Source organism: Triturus cristatus, chromosome 1_2 (assembly GCF_964204655.1).
Source record: "Triturus cristatus chromosome 1_2, aTriCri1.1, whole genome shotgun sequence".
NCBI lineage: Eukaryota > Metazoa > Chordata > Amphibia > Caudata > Salamandridae > Triturus > Triturus cristatus.
Genome location: NC_140580.1, coordinates 169,764,249 through 169,786,698, shown reverse-complemented (window position 1 = coordinate 169,786,698; position 22,450 = coordinate 169,764,249). Strand labels below are relative to the sequence as shown.

The 22,450-nt window shown below is 47.1% G+C and overlaps 1 protein-coding gene across 4 annotated transcripts in view; it reads right to left on the bottom strand.

Moving 5' to 3' along the window:
- Positions 1-253: 253 nt before the first annotated feature.
- Positions 254-22,450, bottom strand: part of BBIP1 (BBSome interacting protein 1) — a 55,236-nt gene continuing 33,039 nt past the window's right edge. For all 4 annotated transcript variants that reach the window (XM_085603419.1, XM_085603420.1, XM_085603418.1 and 1 more), the window contains one exon: positions 254-2,250. In XM_085603419.1, coding sequence (XP_085459545.1) covers positions 2,081-2,250 — 170 coding nt within the window. In that variant the 3' untranslated portion in view covers positions 254-2,080. The remainder of the gene's footprint in view (positions 2,251-22,450) is intronic.

The following is a 22,450-nucleotide window of genomic DNA, read 5'->3' as shown; positions in this document are numbered from 1 at the left end:
TGCTTGGATCATTGACACACTTGGAAATGTCACACGTTGGTCCACTGTAAACAAGAAAATGTTACACATAAGCAGACTAGAAACTGGGCAGTCCTTGAAAATCACCCTAAGAGGCAGTACTAAAGTGTACTTACACTGACTGAGGGCACTGCTGGGGTAAATAAGCTAGTACACCTTTAAGCATTTCGTCTAGTGTACACAAAGCTTCAACCAAAAAAAAAAAAAAAACAGAAAGCAAACACATACAAAACTATCAGTTAAAAATCTATCAGATTTATTTTTAACGTTACAAGCAAGACCACTCATGATCACGGACAAAAAATGATCTTTGCCCTACGAGGAGGGAAACACTTTATTTGTGGAATGAAGGAAAAAAGGCTGATTATTAAATTACATTTTAAATACACTTGAATGAACTAATGCATTAAGAAAGGACAACTTTTTCAAAGAGGTCTGAGATACATGGGTAAACAACAAATCTGTGAAGGAAATTCTGGACATGAAAAACTTGCACTGTAGTGTGTACATTTTAGTGAATCAGACGAGTAAGCTAAAGAGCTTGAAAAAAATTGGCAAAACAGAAAAGTAAATTAAACATGTTTCAATACCGATCTTATTGCACCTTCCACCATGAAGTTATGCCTAGCATTCTTCAGGAATTAAGCCAGAATTGTTTAAACAAGGGCATTTAAATAATTACATCGAGAATATATCAATTCATGAAAGACTGTTGGTGAGTAAACTCTTAATTGGGCTGCAATTTCAAAGTACGCTGTCAATTTGTACAACTAAAAAGTGAAAAACAACAAGTTGCCAGGGTCTGTCCACATGCATATTAAATAAAAGTTTTAATAAATAATAAAACACTTTAAAGATGAAATAAGGGATAATACATTGACATTTTTAATGTAATCAACAAGGATAGTGAAACCATTTTAATTAAAACACTGGAATGAAGGGGTAGACTGCCTGAAACAGGCTTCTCCAACGAGTAGCTTGTGAGCTACCGCTAGCTCTCCAGTTACCTTTAAGTGGCTCTCCTGTGTGCAGCCTAGTCAACTACATATGAAGCTTATGCTTGGTTGAACTAATATATGTACACAAAAATTGAAAAGCATGTGTCCAGGGCCGATAAGCTGAGGTGTGGCGAATAATGGTTGATTTTTCAAAATCGACTTAAAGCGGATATTAGAGTTTTAAAATAATATAAACTTTGTTGGGAAGATTTATTACTATTATTATTAACTTGGTGCCAGGGGCATTGTATCTATGTCTGATATGTATTACCCATGTAGAGGCATTCCACATTGAAAGAGCGTGTTTACAATAGTACTAGCGACCTTGCCTGATACACTGAAGTGATCACTGCTGATAATCTTTGCCTATGGTGGCAACTAATGTCATCTTGTCTGACGTGGTGACTGTTACATCTCTAATAATATTTGTAACTCGAGAGGATATTCACTGAACATAAGAAGCTTTTATTACAGAAAAGGTTGGAGACCCCTGGCTAAAACATTAGTGGAATCTCAAAAGATGATACATTTTCATCCTCCAACCAACCTTCTTTTTTCACTGACTGATTTATAGTTGAACGTGTTTAGCATATTGTAATTAGCTCGACAACATCTCCTTATCCTCTACAAACATAAAACTCTGCAACTGTGATATGTAGCATTTATTTGATCTGATGTGCAATATACATTATCGCTGGGAATGTATATTTTCGAGCCCCATTGTACGTTGACAGTTACATTGGAAGCGGTATATACTGGGTGGATTAGTACCTCCCGATTGAGAGTTCTGCACCCACTACTACTACATGTTCTCCCTTACAAAGCCCCGAACGAATGTTCACATCCTAGCACAAATTCTGTCAGGTTCTGATGAAAAATGAGCAGGGAAAATAATGCAGCACTATAGCACAAGTAACCTCAAAATGTTTGCATTACCGGCGAATGTAGAATCGGGGGTGGCGTCGTTGCTTGCAGAAAAAAAGTGCTGGCACAACATTCATGCGTCTAAAAACCTGATACCACACATCTGTCCGATTTCATAACAGATGTTTTAAATTCGGAATCTATTGCTGATTGAGCTGCAGCTGTTCCCTTTGAGCCAATTCTTGTTGACGAATGGTTTCCTGAGCTTCTCGTTGCATTTTCTCCAGTTTTTCTAGCGTGACTGATTTTAAGGGAAGCAGTTTGGGTTTACACAGCACCATGGCTGGCACGTCCTCCACACAGAGCTGCCCTGGAGGTCGAAGAAAACACAATAAAACATTATTACCAGATGGAACTATGAACTTTCCATGGGCGTACCTCAACTTGACATAGTTGACAAAAAGGTAAATGAGCGGTTTCATTGTGGGACTCGTAGTAAAATTCAAAGTAAAGAGCTGAATATCTGAAAACTCGATTTTCTATTATAATTATCTTATGCAGCATCAATCACAAATCGAATGCTCCTCCAACACAACCCATTAAACAACACGGTTTACAACCATTCATCACAGTTCCAAGATGCCAAGTATTTAACAATCACTAAACTCGCAACAGCACTCAGTATCCAACAATGCCTAGTATTCCGGCTGTATCTATCCTTCGCCTTAGCGAACATACCATGGACAGCACCATTGCCAAATAGAGCAAGTGCTGAAATCTCAGCATCACATTCATAAACTCACACCAATTTTCATAGCCGTCCATTTAGAATAAATGAACTTAAACATACCACACTTAGACGTGCACAAGGTAGCCACAATAATCGACTAATGGCCACTATTAGCAGAACAATCTCCTCAGGGTACGTAATGGACAACCTTTCAAACACTGGTATAACAAAACAAACAGCAAAGACAAATCCTACACATTCTTACACATAATAAAATACAAGGCTCCGTAAAGGGATGGGACAACTCTTGATCACCCCTCTACCCAATAAGAATGTTACTAAACAGTAACTTAGGGGGGTGGGGTGGGGTGGGGGGGGGGGGGGGGGGTTGGTGGCCAAGCTGCCGACCAAGATGGCCGCATAGCTTTGCAGCTCTGCCGGCATCCCCACCATCCTGGCCACCTACTGACCCCTTTCTTGCCATCCTCGTGGTACAGCCACATAATTCGACTAAAACAACACCAGGGAGCAGATTGATATGATGAAAAAGGCGAGGGCATTGTAATACTTGCCCGAACGCACATCTGCGCCGTTGTGGCCTGCCCAAGGCCTGGTCCGGCCCAGAAACGATCGAGCGGAGAGGCGCCAACAAAGCAGCCCTCCTGCAACTATGCCACATGGTCGGGATGCCCTGGAGGAGGTGGTGGCTCAGGGACTTGAGGACCAAGACCCTTAGAGGAGCAGGCTTCTGGCGGACTGGGCCGGTCGCACCTGGGGAGCCCGGAGGAGTGGAGGCCTGCGGTGTGAGAGGGCAGCTAGGGAACACGACTGCGGAGTGAGGGGACGGACGCCTCTGAAGGAGCTGCGAGTGTGCAGAAGGAATTGCGCGGCTCGCCCAGGAGAAGCGTACCACAGACAACAAACATAGGCTGAGGTAAGACTGGCCCGTGCTCTTCCCGGAGGCCCTGCAGTGACAGGGACAGCGGGTGAGCCAGGTAACGGGCCGAGACAGGCCTGCGTGCTTTTTGGCCATCTGCGCCTCGCCTTCCCCCCTCCCAATGCACTAGCCCTGCATTGTGCCTGCGGCCTGAGCCGGCGAGTTCACAGTCGCGTTCAAGTGGGATAGGCCCCGAAACTTGGACACCACAGACCATCTTTGTTATTGCATGGGGCCGTCATTACTCGAGATGCCACAGCCTAGTCGCACTCCTCAATACCCCAGTGGTATCCTGGTATCTCTGAAGACGCGAGGTGGCCTGCGTACACCGCTCCCTGCATGCCCTCGTCGGTGTCTGCTTTCTTTTGGGTGCTCTCCCCTGAGCCTGCGGCGCTGGTGCCCAGTCTGAAGGCCTGTGATCACACTATTACCTGACTGGCACATACTCCCCAATGTTGGACTGCGCCTGTCGGGCTGGACTGGGGGGAATCTGGACCAGCTGCAAACAACATCCGCTCTTCTGCAGAGACCATGGTCTTGCTTGTCCTCCCCTGCACGGCGTGTGGCAGAGGGCCCTATCCCTGTGAGTCCCACTGTTGCTCTACATTGTGACACCCCTTTTGAGAATGTTGCTGTAGATACTTCATCATTCATTGCAACACTGCCTACAGTGCTTCGGGAAGTCTGACCCTGACCTCCACTGAACCCTGTCCTAGGCCAAGCTTACGGTTCGCGGAGACCCTAAACAGCGCCGGCTGACTTTTGACAAAACCAAATCCCCTAATGTCATCTCGGAGCCAACGATGGCGGAGGGAGGGGGTGTACCTGATGCCTCTATGGCAGCACCGCCTGGCACAGATGCCATTATGGCTGAATTAAGATCGTGGTTCAGAGCCATGGATGGCCGCTTTGACACCTTAGACAAAAGGCAGGACATAATGGGCGAGCGTCTAGATTGACATGAAAGGAGGCTCAACATCGCTGAAGGCAGGGTCTCAGACCTGAAGGATGGAGCGGCACAGTCGGCCAAGAAGCTGGACTGTCTGGAAAAAGTCATGAAAACAATTGCTTTGAAGAATAGAGACTTAGAGGCAAGAAGCAGGTGAAACAATATCTGTATATTGGGAATACCCGAATGCATGAACACTGGTCACCTAGATCCGTTTGTTGAGAGACTATTGAAGGATATGTTTGGTAAAGACTCCTTCACGTCTTCCTTCGTGGTCGAGAGAGCCCAACGCTCTCTTGGACCGTGACCAAATCCTGGGTGCCCACCGAGACCACTTATTGCCCGCCTGTTGAATTTCAGAGACAGTGGTACGGCCTTACGGTTGGTGAGGGAAACAGGCCAATTCAACTGGCAGGGGTACTCTGTATATCAATTTCTGGACTCACCGGCATCAAGGCCATGCTCCGCAATCTGGGGCTCTGCTATGGGATGATCTACCCTGCTCGACTTCGGGTGGAGGTGCATGGCAAGCTGCGCCTATTTGATAATCCAACAGATGTACAAGACTTGTGTCAACAATACTCTGAGAAACGATCCTCATCGTGGCACAGCTAGCCCGGAGGCTCACCGTTAGACATCCACTCCAGTGCTAGAGCAGATCTCTTTTCTACTGTCTGACATACTAAGTCATGGTGAAGACACTGCTGTGTATAGACTGCGACTGGTCATAGGAGTATACTGAACGTCCACTGTTGGCTGGGTCTACAACACTTGGTATACTATAATGTTTTTTTCCTGTTATTCCTACAAGTTGGGACCCGACGTGGCATTGCCACCCCTCTTGTGTGGTACACACATAAGCAGATCAGATACTGCTTTCTGTTGCGAGGGATGTCTTTCTTATTTCTGCTGGGGTGGGGTTTTCCCCGGGGTAAAGAGAACGGGGATGGGTGGGGGGTAAGGGACAATGTTGTTTGTTGGGAATTGATGTACTTATACCATTCACAGATAGTACCGTACCACCAACCACAATCACATATGCCTTTACACCCATCACTTAATGACGACATACAATAAGGTACACCCCTTTGCAGACATCACTTTAGTAACATGGAACATTCTGGGGCTTAATAACCAGTGCAAGGGAAAACAGGTTAACACCTACAAATACGATATCTGCAACGACATCAGGCAGACATCGCCTTCTTGCAAGAGAGCCCCCCCCCCCAATGTCATAGACCAATTTGGCATCCACATTGGGTCAACACCGCTTCTTCTTCACCAGTTATAGTTCATATTCACAAACGATTGCCCTTCCTGCGGTCTCAGCTCCACACTGACACAGAGGGAAGGTACCTATTGGTAACTGGACAGCAACTGGGGCACCGCATCCTATTAGTAAATGTATACGCTCCAAACCCTGACAGCCTGGACTTTTACCTACACCGCAGGCACAGACTGATATGGTCGAAGCAAACCATATATGTATGGGGACTTCAACATATTACTCAACTCTGGACTGGATAGCACCTCACATGCTCCGTACACTAAGCCCCACGCAAGGCGTACTCTACAGGAACTTTGTTATGCATACACACTAGTGGACGCCTGGTGCCAGCAAAACCCTCTCCAACCTGCATACATATCTCTCTATGCAACATAACACATAGAGCCGCCTCGACTGCTAGCTGCTTACGGTAAACAACGTTTACCGCAAAACTTTGTCCCCGCAGGGAATCACAACGCGGTCGTTACAAGGACCGCCTTGTGACTCCGCATACCATTACTCCGCAAGTCGGAACAACGACTTGCGGAGAGGGGGGAGGAGAGGGGGGAGGGGAGGGAGGTGTTGGATTTAAAATCCAACACCTTCCCTAGTGTCCGCAAAGACTGGAGTTGGAATAGTAAATTATACTATTCCAACATCCAGCGCCCCCCTCCGCAAGTCGTTGTTCCGACTTGCGGAGTAATGGTATGCGGAATCACAACGCGGTTGTTGTAATGACCGCGTTGGGATTCCCTGCGGGGACAAAGACTGCGGGATGAAGAGATAGATTTGCTGCTTACATCTACCCATAACCCCTGGATGACCTCCATACTGCACCTTCTTCATACACTCTTCGACCACTCCACTGTCATACTAAAGCTACACATCCCCAGGGTGGGAGGTGTCGAGAGACAGTGGAGATTCCCAGGGCAGGCACTTCAGGACGATTTACTCCATACGGAACTCCGTATTGCTATAGTAGAATATTTTGCAATCAATAAGGGAACTGTAAAATTGTGGGCCACCCTGTGGGAAGCCTTTAAGGCATATTTGAGGGAGGTCTGCATCTCTAAAGACGCAACACCCTGTCCCAAATTGAAGGAAAATTAGCTGCACTAGACCGGGCCCAGGCACAACACCCGTATCCATCTTATATCCAACAATGTGCCTCCCTGCTCTCCAACTTCAAGGAGTTGGCTGACAGGGAAACCCACTACTTAGGGAAATATGCAACGGCCTGGAGATACGGGAAAGGGGAGAGACCGGGATGTACACTGACCAGGCTGCTGAGCCCCCCCCCCCCCCCGGCCAATCCTATGTATCCGCCCTCTGACGGCATGCTTATCTCAGATGCTCTAGGTATACAGAATGAAATACTTGCATACTATACTGATCTCTATACTTCCTGGGTGTCGGAGGATGCCACTGATAGAACACAATAGCTGGAGGAAGTGGCAATGGTATGGCTTTCCACCACACATCAGCAGTTCCTTGCTGAGCCGTTAACGGTGGAGGAAATAAAGCAGGCAATAGACCCCATGAACGGCTCAAAAGCGCCGGACCTAGATGCATTCACTGGAATCTTTTACAAAACATACAAACACCTGCTTGCCCCTCACCTTTTGGAATTATACAGGGAGGCGTTATAACATGGTATACTCCCGCCTACTCTTCGGGAAGCGGAGATTATTCTACTCCTTAAACCTGGGAAGGACCCGCAAGACTGTGAATCTAATCGGTCACTTTCTTTGCTGACTCTCAATAATAAAATATTAGCGAAAATGATAGTGAACAGTCTTTCACTCCTCTTTGAGCAAATCATATCACCTGCCCAGTCGGGATTTGTCCGGCATCGGTCGACAGCTTTGAACATGCGCTCACTTTTAGCGGTATTACACAGAATAGATAATTTAGTAGCAGCCGTAGCGGCACTCTTAGGCGCTGAAAAAGCATTCGACTCGCTTGAATTGCCTTTTGTGTAGGACTCTTTACAAAAAATGGGGCTCCCCCTGGGTTTTACCTCCCTTTTAAACTGCTATATAAGCAGACCACAGCTCGCATTCGCCAGAACGGAACGATAACTGCAGCACATCCTTTATCACTTGGAACTAGACAGGGTTGTCCTCTATCACCAGTTATTCATCATAGCTCTAGGTCCTTTGATACGTCATTTAGAAATGAGCCATCTTCATAGGGGTCTGCAATTTAAACCTGGCCCGCTTTTCGTCACGCTGTACATGGATAATATCATCCTTTGTATATGACATCCGAATGTCAATCTGACACCGATCCTCCGGGAGATAATTCAGTACGAAGCCCTGTCAGGCCTGCATATAAATTGGGGCAAGTACGAGCTCTTCCCCCCCCCCCCCCCCCCCCCCCACATGGTGGTGGCGACGAATCCTGTAGACAGCGAAATATCCCCCTGCTGTAGTATGACACCACTACAAAGTATTTGGGGATACATATACACTGAAATAAAGCCCAAATCCTGTGTCTTAACTATGGACCCACGGTAGACAGGCTGACTGATCAGGTAGAGCACTGGATCCGGCTACCCCCCTCAATAGAAGGCAGTATAGCGGGTATCAAGATGGTGGTAGTGCCCCAGTTTTATATATCTCTTTCACAACATCCCATCCCACCCCACTGAAAAACACATTCTTTGTGACGCTACGCACCACCCCCACGTGCCTAATTTGGGAAGGAAGACAACCATGGATTGAACGCAGAGGCTTTGATGTTACCAACCTCCACCTCTATTACCTGGTGGCACAGTGCTGCTTCGCTAGACACTGGTACCACCCAGACGCCTAAATACCATATGCCAAACCTGAGAGACCTAGCTGTCCCTATACCGCTAGCTCCAATACTACCGGGTGGTTGTCTGCATGACCCGCACGACATTCAAACAGTGTCTACAACAAACTGGGTTTGAGCGCGGCTGCTTCAGATGACAGGCGGCCATTTGTTGTCCTCCCTGGCAATTCCACTGGCCGCTAGTCCTTGGATGCCTATCATACAGGAGGCTTTGGTCCAGTGCTCGCTCTCTAGATGCTCCTTGAATACATTTGGGGACTTTTTCTTCTCACGCACTGAAGATGTACGTTTCCAATCTGCTCCTCCGATGGACCATTTTGTACTGAGGCGTCTGCCGGGGGCTTCTTCGAACCCATGTGTCAACATACCCCCTAGAGCCAGATGTGTTTCTACCCCTGACAATTATCCTAAACGACAGACAGGAGGAACCATCTCATCTCTACGCTATACTGCACCAGCTTGGCCATGCGTCCTACCCAAGTTGCCAAAATATGAGCTGCCTGGGAGCCAGATCTGGGATGCCCTTTATATGACCCGAAATGGTATGCTTGCTGTGCACAAACAAGATTGGTGTCCCTCAATCACCGCCACAAACTATTACACTTTAAATTTCTCTGGTGCGCATATGCCACACCCGCTAAACTACATCGAATAGACCCAACTCGCATGCCTGAGCAACCCAGGTGCGGATTTTCCTCTAGCAGACTTTGCCCACATGACAGGGACCTGCAACAGAGTTGCGTCGTACTGGCAGGACATTTTCACCGAACTTTCCCTTATGACACAGCTTAACATTGAACCTTCCCCATTGCTGACACTAGTGGGTTATGTGCAGAATATTGCAAAAACCTCACGCCGGTTGGTAGCAATTGCCCTGCTCATTGCCAAAAGAGAAATCGCCATACACTGGAGCACCAAACACCCACCTAGTAATTGTGTGTATCAGTAGCTTAATCTACTGAGACACAAATAGCGAGCTCTATGCAGCTCTACAGCCACCCACGTCTAGACCCCGCAACTTCTAACAACCACTGCAGACCTACCTCCTCACTCTAGACACTGCTGCTGATGTGCAATCACAGTAAACAACACCACTCCATGCAACAGCACTGACACTGGCAGCGTGAATTAGGCGCCAGAAATTTCCCTGGGTACAGCAAATTAACCAGATGGGTCTTCGCACACCAACCACAATAAAACCACTACAACTTGACTGTGGTCCATGAGAACTGTAAAGGGGGCGGGGGTGTCAATCTCTGAAAATGACACAGGACCCATACAAATTATAGAAAGGTGGATGATTGTGTGGATGTACCCATCCTTTATTCAAACAAGAAGGCAGCTTCCCATCCCGTTAATCATCCTTCGGCCTGACATGTTTAGGAATTTTTTCTTCCTCCTCAGAGGCAATAAGTGAGCAGTCAGAAAATAATGTGCGCTGCCATAGTCCCCTGCATGCAATTTACGTAACATTAATTTGCCTTCGGTGTGCTGTTGATTTGAAGTCCATTCTCAAAGCACGCTGGTACTTGCAGTCCAATTTTGCACTGCTTTATCCCTTCAGTGGGTCTGTTTGCTCACAAATAGTTAAGGATATTCTTTATCAGCCCTCCATTGAGCCTCTGCCTTCTTTCATGCTGTATCCTGCTGCGCCATTTACAAGGAGAATTTTCGCCTCATTTGTTTCCTGGGTGGTGCGATCCCTCCACGGCCTGGAACCACCATGATAACATGTACCCAAAATTGCCCAGCAATTGAGGCCGCACTCACACTGCAGGTAGGAAACCCATCCTTTATTTAAACAAGAAGCAGCTTCCCATCCCGTGCTTTGAGAATGGACTTCAAATTAACGGCACAACAGAGGCCAATTAATGTTACGTAAATAGCACGCAGGGAACTATGGCAGCACACATTATTTTCTGACTGCTCACATATGGCCTCAGAAGAAGAAAAGAATTCTTCGAAACACGTCAGGCCTAAGGATGATTAACGGGATGGGAAGCTGCCTTCTTGTTTAAATAAAGGATGGGTTTCCTACCTGCAGCGTGTGCGGCCTCATTGCTGGGCAATTTTGGCGGTGTGTGTACTGTGTGTTCTGTCTCTCAAGCATAAGCACCATGATCAAGAGGAGATGGAAATAGGCTGAGGGTGATTAATGCATCTTGCTGAAGTGTTCTTTAAAGAGGTGCGTCTTCAACTCTATCCTAAATTGTATAATTCTTGGGGCAGTCCTGACGGATACAGAGATGTTATTGTAGATCCTAGCTGCATAGATAGAAAAGGAAAGCAGGCTTGTTTTTTTCTTGTTTTTTTACACTTTTTAGACTGCAATCTGATGGGGCCTGGCTGCGGGTGTGCCCAGATCCACCAGAAATGGTGAGCTTCTCTGCAAGATAGGCAGGAGTGCTGGTCGTGGCAGCTTTGTAAATTATGCAATTGGTTTTGAAGATGGTGTGAGTCAGTGAGAGGTGCCAATGGAGTACCATTAGGATGGGGAGTGATGTGATAATATTTCTTCAGGCCTTGGATGAGATGTACTGCAGCAGTCAGGGTGCCCCTACGGCGTCTGGAGGCCTTGAACTAGGGCATTACCAGTATCCAAGTGCAAGAGTACGAGGGCTTGAGCAGTAGCTTTGAAGTGGCTTTCTGGGAGAAATGATTGGACTTTCTTTAGAAGAGAGAGCGGATACCAGGCCATCTTTGTATTTTTGGCAATGTGTTTCTGCAGGATGAGGTTGATGTTTATGTCCAGTGAGAATCCAAATGCCATCGGCATTCGGTGAAAGTTGGGGTTCTAAGCCACTAAGGTTCAAGTCAATGAGCCAGGTTTTTACTGGGTTTCATTCATTGTTCTTGGCACATAACAGAAATTCTGTCTTGTTTGGATTGAGCTTCAGGTACGCGCTGGATATACGGATGTAGATGATGAGCAAACAGTATTTGAGGCATTGATGTCTGAAACAGATGTTGTTGGTGAATCTTGATGCTCTTATCTGCGAAGGGAGCACCAAGCAGCTCCATGTATAGGTTGACAAAGACAGGAGACAGGATGCAGCCCCAGAGGACTACAAAAATAGGATCTTTTGTGACCTGGACATGCTGCACAAAGAACACGTCTGATAAATAGAGGCCTACATCTGATATTTCCATAAGAAGCCCATAAAAGGTAATGTTTCCCTTAATCTTGCTCTATATCACGACATAAAAATAAAACATAAAATACATTTATATATTTGTTATTTTTAAGGTAAGCAATAAGAACAATAGTTACTTACCTGTAATCTGTGGTTCTCCAGTATTGGTGTCTTTCATAGATTCACATGCCTGAATCATTCCCCGTCTTCGGAGTGGGAGTCCCACGGTACATAAAAAAGCATAATTATGCATAAAGTAACCAAAAAACCTTGGTAACATAAAACCAGGAAGTAAAGTAGCCCTAAGCTACAAGAAAAACCTTCCACACTTATGACTATCAAAGTCATTATGTATAGTCCAAAATGCAGCCAATCAGGCGACAGCACCCACCAGAATGTTCTCCTCAGAGGCTCAGGCTCTCAGATTTTCTCACACAGGAGTGAACCAAAGTATAACAGCCTAAATAGCCTCTGAGGGGAGATGGGCGGGTTGCATGTGAATCTATGAAAGACACCAATACTGGAGAAACACAGATTACAGGTAAGTAACTATTGTTCTTCTCCAGTATTTAGGGTGTCTATCATAGATTCACATGCCTGAATCAGAGTAGATAGCAGTACAGAACATAATGCTCATAAGACGCTCCTTTTGTACCATAGTAAATACACATCACCAAAATGTATAATTATATATAAATACATCTGTGTTCAACATATGCAGAACAATTTCAAGATATAGAAACAGTATGGAATAAGCGTCTTATAGAAAAGAGCATAGTGGAGGAGGGAGAATAGAGGCTCACCTTATTTGAAAAGATTGCGGAGAACAGCTTGTCCCACTGATGCATCTGCATCGCTTGAGGCTTCCAAACAGTAGATGCTTGGTAAAAGTGTGTCTGTTGGACCAGGTTGCCGCTCTACAGATCGGATGAAGAGGCACGCCGGCAAAAAGAGCGGTAGATGAAGAAAATGCTCTTGTAGAGTGCGCTCTTGGGGTTGCCTGCAACGGTCTTCCCGCTTGTTCATGGCATAAGCAAATTGCAGCAGAAATCCAACAAGCTATGGTTGGTTTGGAGACAGGATGTCCTTGGCGCAATCTACCATATGCTACAAACAGTTGGTCTGATTTACGTATCGTTGCTGTCCGTTGTAAGTAGAACTTGAGACATCTTCTGATGTCAAGGGAATGCAAGGCCCTTTCCGCAGCTGTGAGCGGATTTGGGAAAAATGTCTTTAAAATTATAGGTTCATTAAGATGAATGTCCGCAGGAACTTTTGGCATGAAGCTGGGATTAGTGGGTAGCACTACAGATTTCGATGTAAATTGCCGGAAAGGTGGATTAATAGTGAACGCTTGGAGGTCACGGACTCTTCTTGTTGAGGTCAGAGCCAATAGCAAAGAAACTTTCCAAGAAAAGAACTTTAAGTCCACTTTATGAAAAGGTTCTAAGGGGTGCCGCATAAGTTGCGTAAGCACTGCATTGAGGTGCCAGGATGGAGGTGGACGTAGAATAGGGGGAAACATCCGAAACAACCCCTTGAAGAATTGCTGAATGACTATTTGAATAGAGAGAATTAGAGCCATCCTGCCGAAACCTTGAAATTGCCACCAAGAAAACTTTCAAAGTAGAATGGGAGAGGCCCGATCTCGCCAAATGAAGAAAGAACGGTAAAAGTTGTTCTGGTTTTGCATGAATAGGGTGGATATTTACAGATTGACACCACATGCAAAACCTCTTCCATTTTAGTTTGTAAGTCTTAATAGTAGCAGGTGCTCGAGCATTAGCTAAAACTTCCTGACAGTCCGCAGGAATATTTAGGATGTGCGAATTCAAGGTGTTGAGGAGCCATGCCGCTAATCTCAACGATGCTGGGTCCGGGTGACAGATCCGTCCGTTCTGGATGGACAGAAGGTTCGGTATTGGCCGAAAGTGAATGGGTTCGCACTCCGAGAGAAGGAGAAGTTTGGTGAACCAGTATTGGCGAGGCCACCTGGGAGCAATGAGGATCATGCGGCAAGGTTGTTTCTTGATCTTGCGGAGAACTCGTGGAACCAAAGGAATCGGTGGAAAGGCGTAGGCATATATCTGCGACCAGTTCATCGAAAACACATTTCCGCATGAGTTTTTGTGGGGAACCCAACTTGCAAAGGATGGGCATTTGCGGTTCTGGCTGGTCGCAAACAGGTCTAAATCTGGGCGCCCCCACTCTCTCGAAAAACTCTGTTTAAGGTTGGTTGATGTAGCTCCCACTCGTGGGTGGATGTTATGGACCTGCTGAGGGAATCCTCTAGAACATTGGCGACCCCTGGAACATGAATGGCTGAAAGGCTGATCTTGTGACGAATCGCCCAGTCCCAAATCTCTTGAGCTTGTTGAGATAGTAGGGCTGACTTTGTCCCTCCCTGCTTGTTCAAGTAATGCATACTTGTAGTATTGTCCGTTCAAATTAGTACTGATGTTCCTCGGATGATGGTTCGAAATGACTTCAGAGCCTAGAAAATGGCTCGTAACTCCAGAAGGTTTGATATGCCACTTCCTTTGCTGGAAAGTCCATCTGCCGTTGACTGTCATTCCTTGCAGTTGCGCCCCCCATCCCTCGAGGGAAGCATCTGTGGTTATTGTGAAATCTGGCATTTCGGCCAGAAATGCACATCCTTCCCTTATGTTCTTTGACTCTACCAATGAAAGGCTTCTCGCATCCGAGGAGTGATGCGAACAATGTCGTCGAAAGACCCTGAAATCTGGAGCCATTGAAGGTTGAGTTCCTCTAGCAATGGCCTCATTCTGTAACGGCAGTTGGGTATCAGAGGGATGCAAGAAGAAATCATCCCTAGGAAGGACTTGTACAAACTGACTGAAACGCACTCTTTTGACAGCAACGAGCGAGCGAGATTGCAGATCTTGAGTGGTCTTTCTTTTGAGACGAAAGCCTGAGCCAGCAGAGTGTCCAGTGTGGCGCCCAGAAAAGTCTCTCAGTGATGGTCAGATGAGACTTTTCGAAATTAGTGGAGAGACCCAGAGATTGGAATAATAATAGACACTTCTGAACATGTGCGTTTGCTGTTTGAAAAGAATTCACCTTGATAAGGCAGTCGTCCAAGTAAGGGAAAATTTGTAAGCCCTGTGGGTGAAGGTGTGCGGTCACTGGTGCGAGGGTCTTTGTAAATACACGGGGTGCTGAACGAAGTCCAAACGGAAGGACTCTGAATTGAAAGTCTATGCCAGCCACTCTGAACCGTAGACATTTTCTGTGTCTGGGTAGGATTGGAATGTGGAAATAAGTGTCTTGGAGGTAGAGGGTGGCCATGTGATCCCCCGCCGAAAGCAATTGGAGGATTTCTTGAAGTGTTAACATTCGGAAGGATAACATTTTCAGGTATTTGTCGAGGGCGCGAAGGTCGAGAATAGGGCACAATTCCCCCGACATTTTTAGAATCAGGAAAAATCTTGAATAAAATCCTGTTCCTCTTTGTAAAGAAGGGACCTTTTCGATTGCTCCTTTTCGAATCATCAGATTTATTTGGGGAAAAAAGCTCCTTGCGATGAGCAGGAGGTGGTCCTTTGGGAGGAGAGTTTGGGGGAATCTTTATGAACTCCAGAGCATGACCTCTGGCCACTATATCCAAAACACACTTGTCTGTTGTAGTTGTGGACCAGTTCGAGTAAAAGTGGGATAGTCTTCCTCCAATTTTTGACTGGGGTAACGGCAGAGATGGTGGCAGGTGGCCGATCTCATTGTTTTTTATTGGAATCCTGTCCACGATAGGATGGCTTCTTTCTTGATTGCGAGTAGGAGTTACCTTGCTGACCGTATGATTGCTGTCTGTAGGGTTGAAACCTCTGATTACTGTGAGAGGTTTAATAAGATCGTTGTTGATTGTAACCTCCCCTATTGGAGAAGGATCCACGTCCTTTGGCACCACGAAAGGACGACTTACAAAATTGCAGGCTACCAAGAGACCTCGCTGTCTGTGTCTTTTTTAATAGCCTGAAGGGCCTCATCAACATGTTGGCCGAATAGTGACTCCCCATCGAACGACATGTCAATGATCTTGGTTTGGACCTCTTGGCGAAAAGATGTCGATTGCAGCCAACCTTGTCTTCTCAGTACTGCTGCACCCGCTAACTGCCTAAATCCTGTGGATGCAACATCCTCGGCTGCGTCAATGATTTCCGCAGAGGTACACTCTCCTTCTTGTAAAATCTTCAAGGCCTTGGACTTGGAAGGTTCTGGCAGCATGTTAATGTAGGGGGAGATGTCGGACCACATTTGCCTATGGTATCTCCCTAATATGGCTAGGGAATTTGCAGCACGGACAGTCGTCGCAGCCATAGTGGAAACCTTTATTCCAATTGAATCCAACCGTCTGCCATCCCCGTCCGGCGGAGCGGTTATAGGCGAAGAGGGGTTCCTGGCCCGTCTCTGCGCCACTTGTGCGATGACAGAATCAGCTTTCAGCTAGCCGATGAGGCATGCAGGTGAATCATTCGGCGCTTTATTTTTTTTGTCTAACCGAGGCAAGACTGCAGGAAGAGAATTTGGTGCTGCCATGATCTTCAACCCTTCCTTCCAAATGAAATCTAGGATAGGAATTGTTCTGACCTGCTTCCGTGGTTGGTCTTTAAAATCATAAAGAAAGCAATCATCTTTCTTTGTCTCCATAGGTATGAGAAACCTCTTCGTTGCTCTCTCCATAAGGAGATGAAAGCCTCTGATATCCACAGGAGGAGAGTCCACGGGAGCTGAAGCGGACGGTGATGGGGTTTGAATTTGGTATTCGTCCCACTCCGAAAGAACAGACTGATCATCCACCTCTCCCTCTTCCCTGTCATCATCAGTTGTATTGGCATCATGGGAATGTCGAGATGGCACTGGAGAAGGTGGTCTAGGAGATCGTAAAGGAGTTACAGGAACCCTTGGCATGGGCATGGATGGAAGAGACTCCGCCGATTCAGATGGAGGAAAACGGCGGTAATAGTCCTGCAACATATATTGCAAATTATTAATCAAGTCCACAGGCATTTGTGTTGTGGGAACTGTGACAGGAGCTGGCGCTTGAGGCTCCGGACAAGGTTCCTCCTCCTGGTCGTCATCTTGGTATTTTATAAACAATTCCGACGGACTCCTAGCAGTGCGGAATCTATCATCCTCTCCTGATTCCTCTTCTTCTTCCTCCTCAGAATCTAATAATTGCTCAGGCAACTTCAATGGAGAAAGGGCGTCCAATAAGGAGCTACAACGTTGTAGTAAAGAAGCTGCCGTTGTAGGCAGGGCGGAGGAAGCAGTAGCCGATGTTGCAACCAAACTTGTAAATCCGTGCAGGAAGACAAAAGAGGTGTCGACGAGTGTGCCGTCGATGGAGCTGGCGTCAGAAAAGTGAGTGCCGACGAGGCAGTCTTTGTCGACGAGAGGTTCGCTGTCGACGAGGCAATCTTAGTCAACGAGGAGGTCGTCGACGAGGTAGGCTTCGACGACGAGGTAGGCCGTCGACGAGGTGGCCGTCGACGCAGCAGTCGTCGACGAGATCTTCTTAACCCTTACCGTCGACGGAGCGCTGACGAGAGATCATCTCCTTCGTCGACGAGATGGGTCGAACAGTCACGGAGACCAGCGTCGACGGAGAAGAAGCAGATGCCATGATCACCTTGGGTCTGGGCAACGAGAAGATAACCCTCGACGTAGAAGTAGCGTCGACGATGAGAATAGTCGACGGAGCTTTCTGCTGAGGTAAATCTTGGTCAGGAAGTCTTTTTGATGTCAGAGACTTTCCAGACTTTCTCGGGTGCGTAGCAGGCTTAGATTTTGAAGGTGGAGAAGCCTTTTTTGAAGAGGAAGTAGAAGGCAAGCTAGAGCCCTTAGCAGGCTGGACTTTTCTCAACACCTTAGGCCCAGGAGATGATAAATCTTTCTCAGCCATCCTCTTTCTAGAGGACATAGATGAACCAGAGGCTACACTTTCCACCTCAGATAAAGGGTTATCCTTGTCCTTGATCTACTGTAGCCACAGAAGTAGTCACCCTTCTCTATCTCGGAGGGTCTTCTGAGGGAAGGTCCTGCAGTTCTGACAATCCCTCACCTCAGGATCCGGATAGAGGCAGTAAATGCACTTCTTGTGGGGGTCTTCTGAAAATAGCCGGAGCTTCCCACAAGATTCACAAGGCCTAAAGAGAGACCTTTTAGAAGATGACATCTTGAAGATAAGCAAAAAAAAAACAGAAAAAAACTGAAGTACTGAGCAGAGCTCAGGGAGACTCCCTTCACACGACGTGCGGTAGAAAATCTGAGAGCCTGAGCCTCTGAGGAGAACATTCTGGTGGGTGTCGTTGCCTGATTGGCTGCAGTTTGGACTGTACATAATGACTTTGATAGTCATAAGTGTGGAAGGTTTTTCTTGTAGCTTAGGGCTACTTTACTTCCTGGTTTTATGTTACCACGGTTTTTTGGTTACTTTATGCATAATTATTGCTTTTTTATGTACCGTGGGACTTCCACTCCGATGACGGGGAATGATTCAGGCATGTGAATCTATGAAAGACACCCTAAATACTGGAGAAGAATTCAATCATCTCAACGTGCACAAGTGTCCACACAAAGAACTGCGGATGGCACAAGCATCATTTATTTCACATAAACACAACACAGAGAAAGTTGGCAGTTCATTACGTGCAGTACCGATACAACTACACCTTAAACAAGCTTGGCATAGCCAATAGGTCTCACCTTTGGGACCTTATATGTGCTTAGCCATGATATGCAGCACAATATCCTTGGTGCAACAACATAACTAAATACTTATTAGGTCCCAAAAGCGAGACCTATTGGCTATGCCAATGCTTGTTATTACTTTGAATTGTGTGTGCCTCCGTGTTGGGGTGAGGTTTTTCTATTATTTGAGTGGGCGAAGCAATACAGTGCTGTATTGATGGCATGACAAGGTAATACAAGAGCTATGTATAAAAATTTAAATAAAATTCCAATTGAGGTTTCCTTATCACAGCTTCTCATCAGAATAAAAGGAACACTAATCATAAGATAAAAATCTTTGAAAAAGTATGCCAAACAGGCAGCGCGGCTGCATGCAACCCATTTCACTGTACACACAACTTGGGAACAGTTTACCAAATATTATCCACATTTATGGGGGGGTGACAGGAAATATATGGTGTTGACGTGGGCATTTCTTTGGGTTATACAACACTGTTAGACAAAAGCTGTGGAGAAAACATTCTATATGAGAAAAATTTTACTTTGCAGTGCAACAAACACATTGTGAAGTACAAAACTAAACTTATCAGTTTTATATTGCTACTAAGGAATACAATATAAAAAAAGTTGATTACGCTTTTTCTGCCAAACACACAAAAGGTGATAGGAGGAATGCTTGCAATTTGTCTAACCACTGGCAATCACTCGGATAGCATTCCAACCCATTGTTCTTTTTCTCACCATGCCACCTCAGACTAGGCCCAGCCAATGAAAATTAGTCTTGGTCTTGCTATAATAGGAACAGTCCAACCCAAACTGCCAAGCCATATTCTCTCTGAACCAGAACATAAGCAATTCAAGAGCAGTTTCGGCTGATCAAGCCTCTTTAGTCGGATGTAGCTTGGTTCCAGAGGCACAATGATCAAGGGTCCCACGTGTCTGGGCGTACATACCCATGGCCACGTAAAGTGTTGCATCTAACCGGAACACAAACAATTCGGGACCGGTTTCGGTCTGATTGGGCTTCTTCAGTCAGTAACTTCATTTGTTTTTTTTGGTCATTATGTTGTCTCATTGTATGCAATCCTTATCAGGTTTCTCGTATGTCAGCCCTTAAAGAGAAGACACAGTGTATTACAAGTAGCATTAGAGTGCCATACAGCTTATTGGGTTGGATAAGTCCTCTGGTAAAGATGTGTACGGCTGCCCTGATTGCTCAACTGCACTGTTGTCTGGATCCCTAAAGCTTATTTTTTGTCATAGGCGAACACGGATCCTACGTAAATGCCATGACATAGGCCCGTCTCAAGGTTTGCGGTTTTGTTGGGCAGGGAGGGGCGCTCAATGAGCAACCCTCATAGTTTTGGAAGGCTAGTGTGTGTGCTGGATGCATGGGTACAAGTAAAGATACAATATACATGGAAGACAGTGCTGGGCTGAGAGTGTGCTGTGAAAGTACAGTGAGTGAGTGTGCCTCCAATGGTACATTGTATGGAGGACCCTGGGTTCCATTTTGGGAAACCCAGGCCTGCCTGGTAAAGAAATGTGCCTGTGCAACGTCACTAAGAGGTGCACTGAAACAATGGAAATTTCACACTAAAGCAGGCTGAAAACTTGGAAGCTTTTGGACTCCTGCTGCCGTCTTTTCATTACATATACAACGTCCCTCTTCCTAAAGCAAAATCTCTTTGGAGACTTTTTTTTAGCTGATTTTTAAAGCGCCTTACATGAGCACCAGTTACGTTACACAAGGACACATTCATTTTTTTGGTAGGCAGATTAAGTGATTTGCCCAGAATCACAGGTTGTGGAGTCAACCCCGAGGCTCGAACGTTGATTTCGCAGCTCCAAGGTCGGCACTCTAACCGTGAGACCACATCTTCTCCCCGCAGATTTAAATAACGTGAACACTTATATGCAACAAACAGAATAAGAATGGTTCTCGAGCTGGACAGTTCGTCATTTTATCAGTGTAACCAAAACACAATATTAAAATCTAAACAGGTGGCCACTCCTGGGCGAGCAAGTATGAGGGGCTCTTTAGTCCTGGTCAGGCTGTTGTAAACCTGTATGCCTGTGGGATATCCTGCAGGTAGTACCCAGGTCGCCTTGCTGCTGCCCCTACTTTTTTTTTTCTTTAAGTTCAAAAACCTTTATTGACAAAAGGAGGATACACAGGGCGGAGTCCGCCGTTCATTGAACACAGACAAAGGACCTCCAGTCGGGCAGGACCCTGCACTGTAAATTACACAGCCGTTCAGCCGACATCCCGGGGGACCGGCGGCGTCATAATTACCCAACGTAAGACAAGGTCACTCTGTGAAGCCTGGCTGCGTAATGCAGTGATGCCCCAGCAGGCCTATGTAGTGGTCCGGGTGGAATCCGTCTTGCCGAAGGCTGTCCTCCAGAACTGGCGGACCCAACCACTCCCTCATGAGGTCTATACACAACTCAAACACTCACCCCCCACCCCTCCCCACGCACGCACAATGTCGATTCTACCCTAACTACCTCGCCTGTGTGTGTCCATTGTCTCGACGGACACGATCAGCCAGCCGCAGCACTCCTCACCCGTCAGACAGCCCACCACTCTGCTCTGTATGGTTACTCGCTCGGCGCCTCCGCTACACAGACCCCTTCGGGCCTACTACCAGCCCTCTCACACGGCCATCCGAAAAACAACCAGCGCGGCACACAAACCCGCACCTCTCATCCACACATTCACCCTGGGTCAAGGTCAGATGTCAATGCGCCCTCCGCAGGAGCACGCGGTAGTTGCGCCACCTCCTGGGAGCTCCCTCCAACCGCCCCAGCCGTAAGATACGTTCTGTATAATCCCCAGAAATTTTTTGGGCGACTCTTTGGCGGCAGCAATTCACTATATATCTCAGCCTGTGTGCTGCAATACAGCATGTCGCTGGCCCAACGCTTCTTGGTGGGGAGGGGCCCCCTCATCCAACAGATTGCAACAACTCTTCTAGCGACAAGTAACGCAATGTCAACCAGGCGCCGCAAGGCCACCGGAAGAGGCCGGGAGTACCCCAGCAGTGCTAAGGCTGGGTTGGGGGCCACCGCAGTGCCCAGAACACGGCTCAGCTCCAAGAACACCTCAGTCCAAAACTTAGCGACTCCCGGGCAGTGCCAAGCCATATGAATAAAGTCAGCCACTGGGAAATGGCAGCGCTCGCACTCCGCAGAAGTCCGGAGCCCATACCGATGTAGTCTTTCCGGGGTATAATACACCCTCTGAAGGAACTTAAAGTGCACCAACCTGTGCCGACCGTTGAGAGATATCGTCTTGGTGCTGAGACAGCAATACCGCCACATCTCGTCCGTAATCTCTAAATGGAGGTCTTCCTGCCAGGCCAACCGCGCCGTGACAGACTGACGCTCCGGTCGCCGGTCTACTATTCTTTTAAGGTTCAAGATCAATTTGGGCGGTGCGGTCGTTTTGATAATGTAGGTGTGTTCCGGTATCTCCTGAGGCTCCGCCATGCCGGGGCCCAGCGCCGCCGACAACGCCAGCCGGACCCTATGGAACTGAAAGCGCTGCAGGAGAGTGGGGGTGGATGGGACCGTCCCAAGCTGGTCCCACGTTTTGGCAATTCCGCCCACAAATAGGTCCTCCATCCGCGTAATACCCAGTGCATTTAATGCCTGGACAACTCCCCTCTCCCTTAACGGGGGAAGCCAAACCACCCACTCCACCAGCAGCAGCGGTGAGTAGAGCAATGCGCAGCCATGCGCCTTCATCAGCGCCCGCCATGCATGCGTCGTGGTTTTGAGGGAGTCCAGACACCCCACCGAGCGATCCGCGGGCAGGAGGGCGACCGCAGGCAACGGAAGGGGGTCCGCGAACAGACGTTCCAAGATAAAGTGGGGGACATCCGCGCTAGCATGTATCCACGCGTGTAGGTGCGCCGCCTGAGCGACCCTATATTAACTCTCCAGGTCCGGGGCCCCCAGACCCCCCTGTCATACGGAAGAGTGAGCACCTTCCACTGTACTCTAGGCTGTTTGCCCCC